At 41.6% G+C, this 15,153-nt stretch overlaps 1 protein-coding gene across 1 annotated transcript in view; it reads right to left on the bottom strand.

The window, feature by feature from the left end:
- Positions 1-15,153, bottom strand: part of PIP5KL1 (phosphatidylinositol-4-phosphate 5-kinase like 1) — a 389,017-nt gene that overhangs the window by 210,653 nt on the left and 163,211 nt on the right. The window contains exon 5 of the mRNA XM_069609106.1: positions 1,304-1,428. Within this exon, the coding sequence (XP_069465207.1) occupies positions 1,304-1,428 (125 nt within the window). The remainder of the gene's footprint in view (positions 1-1,303; positions 1,429-15,153) is intronic.

Raw genomic sequence — 15,153 nt, 5'->3', positions numbered from 1 at the left:
CACACAAACAGTTGGCCATTCCATGCACTGCACATTCCTTAATCTGCGCACACCAACACACACACTCCCCATGCAGCACACACAGACACTAGTACTTTCCACACTCCCCATGCAGCACACAGACACTAGTCCTTTCCACACTCCCCATGCAGCACACACACACTAGTCCTTTCCACACTCCCCATGCAGCACACACACACTAGTCCTTTACTCACTCCCCATGCAGCACACACACACTAGTCCTTTCCACACTCCCCATGCAGCACACACACACTAGTCCTTTACACACTCCCCATGCAGCACACACACACACTAGTCCTTTACACACTCCCCATGCAGCACACACACACACTAGTCCTTTACACACTCCCCATGCAGCACACACACACTAGTCCTTTACACACTCCCCATGCAGCACACACACACTAGTCCTTTACACACTCCTCATGCAGCACACACACACACTAGTCCTTTCCACACTCCCCATGAAGCACACACACACTAGTCCTTTACACACTCCCCATGCAGCACACACACACTAGTCCTTTCCACACTCCCCATGCAGCACACACACACTAGTCCTTTCCACACTCCCCATGCAGCACACACACACTAGTCCTTTCCACACTCCCCATGCAGCACACACACACACTAGTCCTTTACACACTCCCCATGCAGCACACACACACACTAGTCCTTTACACACTCCCCATGCAGCACACACACACTAGTCCTTTACACACTCCCCATGCAGCACACACACACTAGTCCTTTACACACTCCTCATGCAGCACACACACACACTAGTCCTTTCCACACTCCCCATGCAGCACACACACACTAGTCCTTTCCACACTCCCCATGCAGCACACACACACACTAGTCCTTTACACACTCCCCATGCAGCACACACACACTAGTCCTTTACACACTCCCCATGCAGCACACACACACTAGTCCTTTACACACTCCCCATGCAGCACACACACACTAGTCCTTTACACACTCCTCATGCAGCACACACACACACTAGTCCTTTCCACACTCCCCATGCAGCACACACACACTAGTCCTTTACACACTCCCCATGCAGCACACACACACTAGTCCTTTACACACTCCCCATGCAGCACACACACACTAGTCCTTTCCACACTCCCCATGCAGCACACACACACTAGTCCTTTCCACACTCCCCATGCAGCACACACACACTAGTCCTTTCCACACTCCCCATGCAGCACACACACACTAGTCCTGTACACATTCTCCGTGCTGTGTGCAGACGCATGATGGCTCTTACCCAGGAATTTGACGAGAAGTGAGTGTGGGTAGGACTCCAGGTGTTGGACATATTTGGTCAGGTTTTCGAGAAGGAATCGAATCTCCCGCTTACTTTGGGTCTTCAAGAAGAATCGCTTATCATTCCTAAAAGAGAAGAGAGCCACAAAGAGAGCGTCAGAAATGGGGTTCTGGGGGCGACAGGTGCACTCTGCTTGGTCTACTGCAGCACTTCCTCCACCCCCCCCTTCCTGTGTCATTCAGTCCTTTCCCCATCCCTGGTGTAGGTCTCCTCCTCTCCTGCAACATCTGGTCTTCAAGTCACATTCTCTCGCCCCCCAATGATGGTAAATTCTGTACGCATATTTGTATAAACAATGCATTGCATTCCCTGTGATTTTTATTAGTAAATAAAGATCTCCCACCGCCTCTGCACCCCCTTGTGTTGGATAGCCACTGGGTGTGGGCGGGGTAAAGAGCACCCTGCTTCCTTTTAGGACTTTGAATATTCAGCGCTTCCGGGACTGGAGCCTAATGAGTTCCCAAACCTTGACTCCTTCGAGCGCTGCATAGCAAGGGGCGATGGTAATAGGGTAACGTAATGTGGCTACCCCGTATGTGCTAAGGACGGGCATGCTCGCCCTGTTTGCATAGACTTGATTACAGCTCAGCAGTTAAGGGGTGCAGTTGCAGGGTAGAGAGAGTTGCAGGGAGGGAGGACACACTTCGGGGAGGTCCAGCTGACGCCCAGATGATGGCGCTGTATTTCTGCGAGGACTCTCCTGATTGCGTCCTTAAGTCCCTGTGTCTGCTCCAGTGGCCCCCTTAACTACCCGCTTTTCTATGTTCTGGGGCTGTCCACGGGTCTTGCAATTCTGGCAGGCATGCTGCATGAAATTGTGACCATACCTCCGACATTAACCCTTCCAAAGTACCTTTTGGGTGATATTGGAAAGGTCCCAACGATTGTGCGAAGGTTTTTTTAATTTTGCATGTATAATTGCAAAGAAAGGTATATTGAAGTAGTGGAAATCTAAAACTGCACCTACACGCACGGAAAGAGTGGGTTATGGGGCAATGTAGTGCCGACATGTCGTCCAAAAGACATTCAACTACTTATCTCGCACATGACAAGGTGCTGACCTGCACTGAGTGTGCTCTGTCTGGGTGATTTACTCATGCTGTACTACACTGAAGGGGGCAGCTGAAGTACTGGTGTGTACTATCAATATGAATGTGTGGGTCCCTCCAGGATGCTTTCAGAATGTGTGTATTGTGATTTACAGCATGTCTGTTTCCTAAATAAAGTTCAAAAGATATATATATATATTACACGGCCACAGTAGTGGCCATGTAGTTATGGTTAAGTTGCTGTTTCCATAGGAAGAGCACTTTTTGGGCGGCTTATAACTCCGCTCCCCCTGGACGAATCCTCACCAAACTTTGCAAAGAAAGTATATGGGCCACTCTGCATTTTTTTGCAGGTCTGGGGGGGGGGCGGCGGGGGGAGTTATAGGGGGGGTCCCAAAACATCTTTTTTTCCCATAGACAAAATGGGAAAAAAAATCTGCGCATGCCTACAGCCCAAACCGATTGACGGATTTTCACCAAATTTGCGGCAGGAGCGGCGGCTTGGTCACGAAAGCGTGCTTTTGTTAATTTGGTGTAAATCCGTCCAGTACTTTTTTTTAAAATGACCAAAATATAAAGCAAAAAAATTAGTGATATCTATGTCCGCAGACACACTTCCCTGTTCGCTCCGCAGACAAGATACCGATTGGCTAAGGGGCTGGCGTCATGACCGCGGACACGCGACGTCTCTGCCGATTGGCTGCATTGAAACGTGTTCTGCGTCAGATTGTTTGGATGTGCCCGACATCTTGGATCCGCCGACAGCGCAGCAGCCACCAGCAGCAACATGCTATTTCGAAAACTATTTTGCTGTGTTTGAGTGCTTGGGGAGGTTCAGACAGTAAGAGATGGGTGAAAAACTGTATTTGTTCAGGCGGTAGGTGTTAATGATGTATTCCCTATGCCCGCCTTGTTTGGGATGTTTGTAAGTACAGAAAATGAGGGGTTTCATAAGAGTAGTATTTCAGTCCGTGCTGTGCGCCGGCAACTTGAAACTATTCCAAGGACACGCGTGTGTTAGCAAACATTGAAATTGAGTACATCCTGTAATAAAATTATTTTTTTCCTATGGGTGTGCTATTCATTTGTACGCCGCCATGAGTGTGACATGCTGCGGTGGTTGTGGCCAGGGCCTAGAGTCTTGGATGCATGGCCGTAGGCCGAAGGCCATACTTCCAAGACTGTACGCCCTGCCCACTACCACTGCAGCATGTCACAGCAATGAATACACCTGTAGTATTGCTTATCGATCAGGTGGTTGTGGGGAGTGTGTAGAGTCTTGGGTGCTGGAGGTATAAGCCACTGCACACCCATACATTGTAATATCTATGGACCTACAGCTAGGATTGTAGCCTCTGGCCACAACCACTGAAGCACACCACACAAATAGATACACCCATACTACCGCACATCACTCAGTTGGTTGTGGGGAGGGCCTGCAGTCTTGGATGCATGGTGGTTGTGGGCAGGTTTCCTGCCACCAAATTCACCCGGTAAAGTGGAAGTTGGTGCTCAATGTACGGCAAGCAATGCCTGCATCTGTGTTGTAATGTTTTCAGATTAATATTGAAGTCGGACTGGCGTCCTATGTTTTGAAATCTGAGGTGGCCACCTGGAGTGTTTGATGGGAACAGTGGGTTACGCGCTGTATGGGAGTAGCGGTTTTCATGATAGGATGCTCATATGTTGTGCAAAGTGAGAATGTATTTGCCTTCTGAGTGAAGGTCAGTTGAATTGCTTTTTTGGTTGCAAGCTCCATAGGCCCACGCATTCAAGTGAATTCATAAGGGGCTACTGTTTTTTGACCTTGAGCGAAAGTGAAACTTTAAAAGCTACGCAAGGAATCAAAGCTTGGAAAAGAAATACTATTTGATAAGGTTATAGTTTAGAAACGCTTGTAAGGAACATGAAATATCAGTTCACGAATATTCTTCAGTTTACTGTCTGACTTTGGCAAAAAATAATGGAGTCTGTGAAGATGATGTAAATTTAATTTTGACGACTGTACACTAATTGTGACAATGTAACTGAAGGATTATATTTTTGTGGAGTTCTAATTTTCCTCCAATACCAGAGAGTGTACATTGTTCGGGTTTGCAAGCTAAGACTAGAGTCACTGTTGGTGAGCGTTATTTCTTTTTCTTTGAAATGTTATGCTTGCACACATAGGTTTGTGTATCAGTTTGGACGTTCTTTTGGTCTTGTGTAACATTACGACATGTCATTTTTTCTTGCTTGTCCATTCATGCTGCCTCCATAACTGAATTACCATGTCACTGTGTAGTTGTCCTTTTTTTAACCCTTACGGTGAGTGCTGTTTATCTGCGTTTGTAGGGTGTCATCATATGTCCCCATGGTGAACTGTAATACATCTTTAAAATGTCATGTTTGGCCACTTACTTTTGTGTAGTATTTTCCACAATCTTTGTGTCTGTTTTGGAAATTTTTCCTAAAGTTTGGGTATTGAAACAGATTTTCTCTTACGTTTTCCGCCTAGCTACATTTTTCCGTACTGTGCGTGCCACGGTTTTCAGATGCCGAGTGACGGCTTCTTTCCATGCCAGATGCAACTGCTGGTGACTGGGTGCCTGTCCATTATAATGTTATGGGATGACAGGCCATGGCTGCTCTGTCCCTACGCTGAACTAGCGACAAGGAGCGACTTCATATCATTTATGGTGGTGTAAAGGAGCGGTGATGCTGCTGTGTTGGAAATACCTGTGCAAATAAATCGAGTGCTTCAACAGTAACGCATACTTTGTGTATGCGAAATTAACTGCATGTGTCTCTCCATGAACATTTTCAATGTTGGCCTTAGAGTCATTGCTACAAATTATTTGCAAATGCAATTAGTCCGTTCATCTCTGACAGTTGTTTGTTAAATAAAAGTACTTTCCAAATTCTAAAATGTTACCGTTTTCTTTTAAAATCACGTGTATCATTTCGAACAACCGCCTTTCCTTTCGATGGTGGCCATCTTGAAAAAGGATTTTGTTTAACCAGAAATCCTATTTTTCCATAGCACACGTTAATACTTTGTACATCTATACTCTTCCATATTCTAAATTGTTACTGTTTTCTTTTAAAATCACGTGTATCATTTCGAAATGTAAAGTACCACGTGATACGTCGCTGTATGTTTATTTACAGGTTCTGCGTCACGGCACATACTGTTGCTTTTGCTTTGCTGTCATGGAAAGCGAAGAGGGGCTATGTATAGAACAACCGCCTTTCCTTTCGATGGTGGCCATCTTGAAAAAGGATTTTGTTTAACCAGAAATCCTATTTTTCCATAGCACACGTTAATACTTTGTACATCTATACTCTTCCATATTCTAAATTGTTACTGTTTTCTTTTAAAATCACGTGTATCATTTCGAAATGTAAAGTACCACGTTATACGTCGCTGTATGTTTATTTACAGGTTCTGCGTCACGGTACATACTGTTGCTTTTTCCTTGCTGTCATGGAAAGGGAAGAGGGGCTATGTATGGAACAACCGCCTTTCCTTTCGATGGTGGCCATCTTGAAAAAGGATTTTGTTTAACCAGAAATCCTATTTTTCCGTAGCACACGCTAATGCTTTGCACATCTATACTATCATTGTCAGATCTTATTGCGTCTATGTCCTTTACTGTGAAAGGTGGTTCTTAACGCAACATTTAGTTTGTTAACAGATGGCTTTCTTTTTTGGTAGGATAGCTAATAAGGCCATTTGCGAACAGAAATGAGGAAAGACGTATCAAACAGTGATATAGGGGAGTGGGTGGCCGGTGCAAAAATATTGTGCGTTTGTTATTTCTAAGGTTGGGGCAGTGTTTGTCATGCTCCTTCATTAGAGTGGTGCTGTTGTTTCTTGGGGAAGATTGGTTCCAAGTAAAACCGAAAAACCCTTACAATTCCCCAGTTATGGTAAGCTAAGCAACCATAACTTGTGCACTGCTAGGACTAACACCCACGACATCAAAGATGACATCACAAAAATTTCAAGGGTTTTTCGGTTTTACTTGGAACCATAACATCCCTTTAACAAAGTTCTTTCACTGAATTTCATAGGTTTTTAGTAGCACATCTTAACCATAATGTCCCTTTAACAAAGTTTTTTCACTGAATTTCATAGGTTTTTAGTAGCGCAACTTAACCATAACGTCCTTTAACAAAGTTTTTTCACTGAATTTCATAGGTTTTTAGTCGCGCAACTTCACAATAATAACTTTCACTTTATGTACATGTAATATGGAACATACTGAACCTCTTCTACTGAACTTGATGTCCGCGAATTCTTTTAACGTCCGCGGACATGTTCGGAGAACAGTACCACTGACTAAAAACTCTGGGGGGGTATGTTTGATTGTTATATCATAACATAGGAACATTTAACAAATTCAAAAAGCAACACACATACACATTATATGTAGTAATACATAAGAAATGTAACCCATATATGTAACACACTAACCATTCATTTAAATACAATATGTTCTAAAATGGAATATACCAGAAGAACATAAATTGGCTTCCAACATAATTACCTCACAGACACTACAGAACTAAGAACAACACCAGACCTACACAGTACTTAGAACATATTTTACTTGAAATAGTAAGCGTACTTCATTTTACTCATATATTTATAAACTTTCTGTATTAGATTAAAAAAAATATAATATCTTTTTCTCACAGAAATGTCTATACTCTGGAATGGCTAGAGCAGCATTTCCCACATCAGGAAAAGTCACAAGATAGTGAAACTAATGGTAAACACTATACAATATAAACCATTTAATTATTATTATTTTATATACTATATATATATATATATATATATATATATATATATATATATATATATATTGTACAGAGCATACCAAAATAGAAAATACCTCTGAAGAAGCTGTTATGGAAAACACGCTTGACAGCATAAAAGAAAAAATGGATTTATTGTTGACCAATTTTAATAATTTGAAAACTTTTGTTGAAGATCATTTTAAAACAAAAACGTCATACCATTGCCCCACATGTACTTGTCCCCCCTCACCATATCCCAGTCAATTATCCCCAAACCCTCTCCATAACCCAAAACGTTTTGATGAGACTTGCATCCCTTCTTCACCTGATACCAATCATGTTGAAAACCCTAATTCTCCTGTTTTTGTTTCTGTTTCTGCCTCACCTTCTCTGTCATAAATTATTAATATATGTTAAATAAAGTTAAATGTTTATATTGAGTTGTAATTAGTTTCGGTTTTTGTTTTTAAAAACAATGTAGGTGTCCGCGGACAGCGCGGGTGTTCTGAAATGTTCGTAAATAAACGAAAATGGAGCTGTCCTGAAGAACACTATACCTGTCCGCACTGTTCGCTAGCAAGTTGAAACTGTTCTAAGAACACATGCGGTGTCCGGAAATGTTTGTAAATAAACAAAAATGGAGGTGTCCTGAAGAACACTATACCTGTCCGTACTGTTCGTTAGAAAGTTGAAACTGTTCTAAGAACACAATTGGTGTTCTGAAATGTTCGTAAATAAACGAAAATGGAGGTGTCCTGAAGAACACTATAACTGTCCGTACTGTTCGTTAGCAAGGTGAAACTGTTCTAACAACACACGCGGTGTCCTGAAATGTTCATAAAGAAACAAAAATGGAGGTGTTCTTAGGACGCTATTTCTGTCTGTATTGTTCGCAAGCAACTTGACACTGTTCTAAGAGCAAACGCCTGTCCGTAACTGTTCGTTTGACATCTGGTGCACTTTTAATTACTTCAGGACCCGAACAGTGTTTGTAGAACATCAACGCGCATGCGCAAACCAATGCCCGTGCATTTGGTGTCCTGCGGACAGCCGCTTCCTTCGCGAACATGTTCGCGAAGCGACCATGTGACCGCGCCCACGCTGATCGCGTGTTCTGAATGCGGACACTGTTCGTGTCCCCAAACAATTTAAAAGTACATTTTCAAGTAATCCACAATATTTTCCAATAAAAACTCACCATAGCACAAGTCCCACATACTAATTATAAGTTTATACATACTTTTTGAAACCTTTTGAACCTTTTTTTGTGTTCAATCCGGCCGCGGACAGCGCGCATGTCTGCGGACAGCGCCCAACCACCCCTATAAAAGACCACGCCCTAGAGCTTATTCTCATTGTGTTTCTGGCTATTCTACAGAGCACAGAGATTTTTGCTGCAACCTGCAGATTTCCATCTTCAACCTGATGGCTTCTGTGGCTCCACTGCTGCCACCTGGTGCTGTGTCTGCCTCCTACTTCAAAATGGATGCTGTCATTCTAAAAAAGGTCGTAATGCATTTTGTATATTTCTCAAAAAAATCTGATTGCCAGCATAAGTAAGATGGACTCCATCTCTGCGAAAAATAAATGTACTACGAAACATAATATTTTCATTGTGAAAAGAGGACATGCCAAAATCTCTTAGAAAGGCACAAACAGCCTTATTAACATTACGCCTTGCTTTTTCCATTTGTGGACCAAATGAAGAAGAACGAAGCCACATTTGTCTCTGTGCAATCCGTGAAAATATTACTTCAGAATTAGGGAACATGTCCATGACCTTCCTAAGTCCTTCTTTCATAGAAAATTGCAAAGAAATTCCAGACACATGTCCTAAACTGTTCCCTCCACAATGAATTACAATTATGTCTGGATGTTGCTCTGTCTTCAAACTAGCACAAAGAGGTAGCAAGTCCAACCACTTCATTCCACGTACTCCCTGCCAGTGTACTTCCACATGTGGAAATCCAAGATCTACAGCTACTCCACAGCTTTCTGCATGCACCTTCAACCAATGTATCCATGAATCTCCCAAAATCCAAACAATCTGTTTTCTGAAACACACAGCCATAGCTATCTGTTGTTCTCTCAGCAAAAATAGTATCTGAGAAACTCTCTCCTGGCACAACACACCCACTAAACGTTCCTGACCAATCCCTTTCAGTGTTCATTCTCATGTGCATGACTTCTGAACCCAAAAATCCCCGGATGTAACACCCGATGTCCGCAAACTACTGCCATGTCCGCGGACATATCGTAACATGAACAGCCCTTCTATCATTTCCACTTCACTTTCTGTGCCATTCCCACATTGGATGTAGCTAAGAAGTCACATGACCATCCACCAATCACATTCAAGACCTCTACATCTAACTGCATCATCATAGATCAGCACTGCAAATGTACTGTGAATCTCTCTGAGTGCAAGTGTCATATCATTGGCAAGCACCATCTACAAGAAATACTGCAAAAGTCTCCAAGATTTCTACTTGCAGCTCCATGCATATCCAAATATATGAACACAAACTACAGGTATGCATATTTTCTGTAAAATACATGAACACATTTTCAAACTGACTTAATATTTTTGTTTTATTTCTTTATTTATTCAATTACTTTAATTTAAGCATGACATTGAGACACTATTACCTGGAAGACCTTAGTTACAGAAATAGTGGTATTCAGTGGTACATTATGAATTTCACAAACATAGTAAAGATATTTTGTTTGCTAAAGTTAGTCATTACAATCCAATTTGTTCATTAAGAGCATATCATGTGTATTGAACTTGTGCGACGTATCTTATGTAAATAAGATAGTTTTAATGGTTTTGAGGAAGGCACTGAGGATTTCAATTAAACAAATCAATGTCTAAATTAAAAACAGTGCTATATACAAACAAAATTACTAATTTGTTTCTATTACAATTGCAGTGAAGACCATTCTTCTGAAAAGAAGCAACCGAATTTGAAGAACAAAGAAGAACTAAGAATTAACCTGTTCATTTAAAAAAAAGTAAGTAGAATATCACAATAATATTTGTATTGTTACTGAAACACACTGTAAAGTTAATTCATGCTATTTCTGTGCCTAAAAATAGAGATTGCGCACCATTCTGTCCAAAAATCCCCATGTCTTAAACAGCGATTTACAGACAGAATGGCCCACAAATTCCTATTTTTGGACACACAAATTACCCAACTCAACCGCTACAATTTGGATATTATAGAACAAACAACTGTTTTAATTGTATACATTAGATTTACTATTTGTACTTCTCCACACCACTAGCTTACTTTTTTCTGTCATCTGAACCCCAGTTTAGTAGCATATAAATTCAAGAATACCCATCCTTACTAGTTGTAGTTGCCCAATGCACAATCACACACCATTACATACATCTTTATCATCTTACTCAGACACTCATGCACACAGCACACATACATTGCAGAACACCCCAACCCATACCTTCTTTATTTTTTTCAACAGACCCTAAAGAATGCCTACCAAAAGTCAAGTCCGTAGAAAGCAACGCACAAGTAGAGCAAATGAAAATAAAAGTGTCCAACATAAGCATCCATATCTAGTGGAATTTGTAAAAGAAGTTGAAACAAAACAGCTAATACAGTCATTTAGTGAACAAAAGAAGTTTCAAGTGGAAAAACTTCGCCTCCTCTATCAAAATGTAAAACAAACCAGACAACAATTAACAAAAAATCAGCTATCACTACAGATAACACTGCTTCTATAAATCTTGATAAAGTTCAAAGTAAGCATACCAAGAAAAGTATTTTAGCCAAAATGTTCCGTCACAGAGTCCTTCAAAATCTTATAAAAACAGGAGAAAAAACAGGTTCAACCCTTAAAACCTATCGTAGGAAATTAATCTTAGAAGCGTTGATAGACAGTGCAATTCTTCTCAAAAGAAAGTTATTTATTTTAGTGTTAAACAAAATGAAACCACTAACAAAACTAATAACTAAATTACAAAAAAGACTTCTCAATAAACAAAATGTCAACAGAAAGAACTTCTTAAGTATATGCGGAGGTGAATGGAATCACACTACGAGCACAGAACCATACTTTAATGAAGAAGCGTACAAACAGAAGCAATGAAAAAGTGAATAATACCATAATGGAACAAGAAGTACTCCTTACAAATATATGCCCTGAAATCTTAGAATTACCCCTCCATTCAACTGAATCAGAACATCTGGTGTACAAATGGCCATGCACATCAATGTGTAACATTCCCAAACAATTTTTCAAGTCTTTACGCCAATTCCTCAATCAATATGTAAAAAGCAAAGACAAAATCAAAATTAAACTACTGCAAAATATGGATACCTGTCCAGTGCGCAAGTACACAGGACTACAAGGACATTCATTGGCTGCATTACAGGACCTACCTGTAAAACCACCTTCCATTATATCAAAAGGATATCAACACAACATTCAACTATAAGGAATCTAGTCTATAAACTGTACTATGCTAAAAGTCCTGCTTTAGCACTAGCAAATTTAAATAACATTCTTCTACATGGTACAGCAAAAGACCTACTTGAAGAAATTGACTATATCCAGAAAAGATATTTTGGAAGTGAAAGCCACTTACAGAATGAAATAGCTTTAAACCAAATTAGCAACAATTCTACACATGGCAACCTTTTACTAAACACATACAAAAAAGAAATAATAAAATTTAAAAGTACATCAGCTGAAGTACCAAACCATGTGTGTGTGTTGCCGAAGAACTTTTTATAAAAGTAACACAAAAACTGTAGACCTATCATACAAAATAGAAGACAATGAAGATTCTAAATGGTTTGAATTAGCTCTCTACCTTGTAGCAGAAAACAAATACGAAATAACTGACCCCTTAATACTTTGCAGTTACTGCACTACAAAACTTGACAATAACCAAACTCCTTCACGTGCTATCACAAATAATTTGGAATTATACCCACTACCAAAACCCCTACAACAACTTAATTTATATGAGAGCATCATAATTCAAACAGTGCACCCATTTCAAGCAATAATACGCCTTCAACCAAAAACAGCAAAATTACCTCCCTCTGAATTGGTAAAAGGCATTCATGGAAAAGTAGTTTATTTACCATTAGATCTAAAAGAAAATGTGCATACTCTGGGAGTGCAACATCCAATGCAGCAATCTTTAATTATCTTAGTAAATGGAGTACCTACAAAAGACAAAAAAAATGGCAACAGCTGGTAGATTTACATAAAGTTAGACAAGCCTTGCAATATCTTAAAGAGAATAATGAATATTACAAAGAAATTAATATTGAAGAAAACTTGAAAGATACAACTGAAATAATTCAAGAGACACAAGAAGCTGGTCAATTTGAGCTCCTAGATCCTGCAACAATATCAAACACTTTAGACTATTATACAATTCATCCATTGCACTCTAATGACACCATAGAAGATGCACTGGAAACGTACCAAATGCGTCAAACAAAAGGATCGCCAATCAGCATATGGGAAAAAAGTATAGAAGCACGTGATTTTCCTCTACTCTTTCCTACTGGCAAAGGAGGAAGGTACGATGATAGACCTATTCAAATATCAGCATCAGAATACCACTCATTACGGTGTATTCTGAAGATCCCAGATTTAGACAAAATGTGGAATACATATGAGCGTTTTTAGGTAATGTCTTTTCATTCGCTCATTAACGCTGATGTCTCTTTTTCCCCTTAGGGGCCGGGGTCCGGAAATGCCAGGATGCGGCGCAGACCCGAAATGAAGAGGGAATGAATCAACAGGTAAGTCTTAACATGGAGATTTAGCTTTCCTTATTCCTTTCTGTCTCTCACCTTTTGTTCTGGTCTTTTTCTCCCTAGGCGCTGGGGCGTGACTGCGAATCCGGATGATCGCTGCTGAACATGGAGGCGCCCAGTAAAGGTGAGTGGAATGCGGCGCTGCAGCGATCGACGCGATGAGCTTTTAAATTAAAGTCTTCCTTTTCAGGATTGTCGGCGAGATGTCTCCGGGATGCGGATTTAGCAGGTAAGGACTTTTCCTTCTTCTGTTCTCTTCTTCTCTTCCTTTGCAGGTGATCCAGGATGCTGGCAGGCGTGGCAGAAGTCAGGATGCAGGAGCAGACACAGTGAGCGTCCAGCTGCTAGATGCAGAACAACGCGAAGCACGTGTGGCTGTTCGGGTGGGGTTTAAATAGCCTTGGAAGAAGTTCCATGTATGTATCCTTCCTCCAATCAGGTATGTATCCTTCCCCGACCACGCCCGGATGGTAAATTAGTCCCACAGGTAAAGTAGTTCCTTTCAGGCCTCAAGGAGGCCGGGATCCTGCAGCATGGTCTGCATCAGGTAAGTGCACCCAAGCACTCTCATAATGAGCCTGGCGCCTATGGCGCCAGGACTGATGTCTTTTATGAGCCTGGCGCCATAGGCGCCAGGACACTGTCCAAAGGGCCCCTATATGGGGTTGCTGGGTCCTTCCTTGGGGACTGGATGTCCGCTTTCGGGGACGCCGGGCTTGAACCGGATCCCCGGGAGCGGGCATCATGACAGCTACATTTTATTTGTAATAAAACTGTTCCTCCACTCTGAGAAGTGCAACACTTCTTTTGGAGAAAAGAATACCAAGCCAGAGGAGCACCACATATCCACATGCTTTTATGGATTAAAGATGCTCCTAAATTTGGTCAAGACAGTGATGCCACTGTTTTACAGTTTATCGAAAAATATGTCACTTGTGAAATTCCATCGAAAGCAACAAATAGTGATCTTCATGCACACATTTTACAATTTCAAAGGCACAAATGTGGAAAATATTGTTGTCGCAAATACAAACACAAAGGGAAATACTACACCAAATGTCGATTTGGTTTCCCTAGACCAGTTACAAAAACAGGTCAAGTGAACAACCTCATGTCTTCAGTTAGACAAGTGTTAAATGTAAGTCACCTAAAAATACATATTACATAAAAAGAAAAGAAGAAGAAAAATATATCAATGATTATAATGCAATCATTGCCCACTTATGGAATGCAAACATAGATGCGCAGTACATTGCAGACAATTCTACTGCAGTTGCACGATATGTCACAGCATACTTAACTAAAGCAGAAAAGACAGAGCTCCAAGACCTCTGGAATGACCTGTCATCAGATAAAACAGTGTCTCAGAAATTATACAGCTTGGGCATAAAAATGCTCTCCCATAGAGAATGTGGATCATATGAAGCAGCTGATCGTTTAACTGGTACTGCATTGTATAGTAAATCTGAAAATTGACAGGCCGATTCATGGAATTAATGTGCGCCGAACCTTTCGGCGCAAGCGTGCGAAAACGTGCGATTCGCAGTGAAAGAGCGAAAATCGCAGTGCAAGTGCGAAAATCGCAGGGAAACCAGCGCACATCGATTCATGGAAGTCCGTGCGCGAGAAAAATATTGGATGTGCGCTGAAAAAGTGCACGGTGCACGCCGGCGCACAGGTCATCTAACGGCGTGCCATGGCCACAGTTAAATCGCACATAGCACGGCGCACATAACAAAAGTAGGCGGAACACGGGGCGTAACACTCGGAATGGGGAACAACGCGTGAAAATATGGGCGTCACGGGGGAAGTACAGGAGGCAAGTGCGCAGAACGCCCACACGCTCGCCTACAACACGTATTCATGAAATCGAATAGGGCATACCAGCGCACGGGCAAAGATGCGCACAGGCCCAAACACGTCCGCCACAAGAATGCAGGCGGTAGCGTCCCTGCGCCTGAAATAAATGTGCGCCAAAATGTGCGCTAACAAAAAGCACCTATATACAGCTATGATGAATGTCCCATACTGTGGTCCTCTAGGACAAATGATGTGCAAAGGGGTACGCGACAAACACGGACACCCGCTGTGTAAAAAATAGCGTGTGCATGCATTTCGGGGTGCGCGGGAAGTACCACACGCGATT

This window comes from Ambystoma mexicanum, chromosome 8, assembly GCF_040938575.1.
Source record: "Ambystoma mexicanum isolate Mex_15411 chromosome 8, UKY_AmexF1_1, whole genome shotgun sequence".
In the NCBI taxonomy this organism is placed as follows: Eukaryota; Metazoa; Chordata; class Amphibia; order Caudata; family Ambystomatidae; genus Ambystoma; species Ambystoma mexicanum.
The sequence above is the reverse complement of the archived record's forward strand: the minus strand, read 5'-3'. Positions and strand labels throughout refer to the sequence as shown.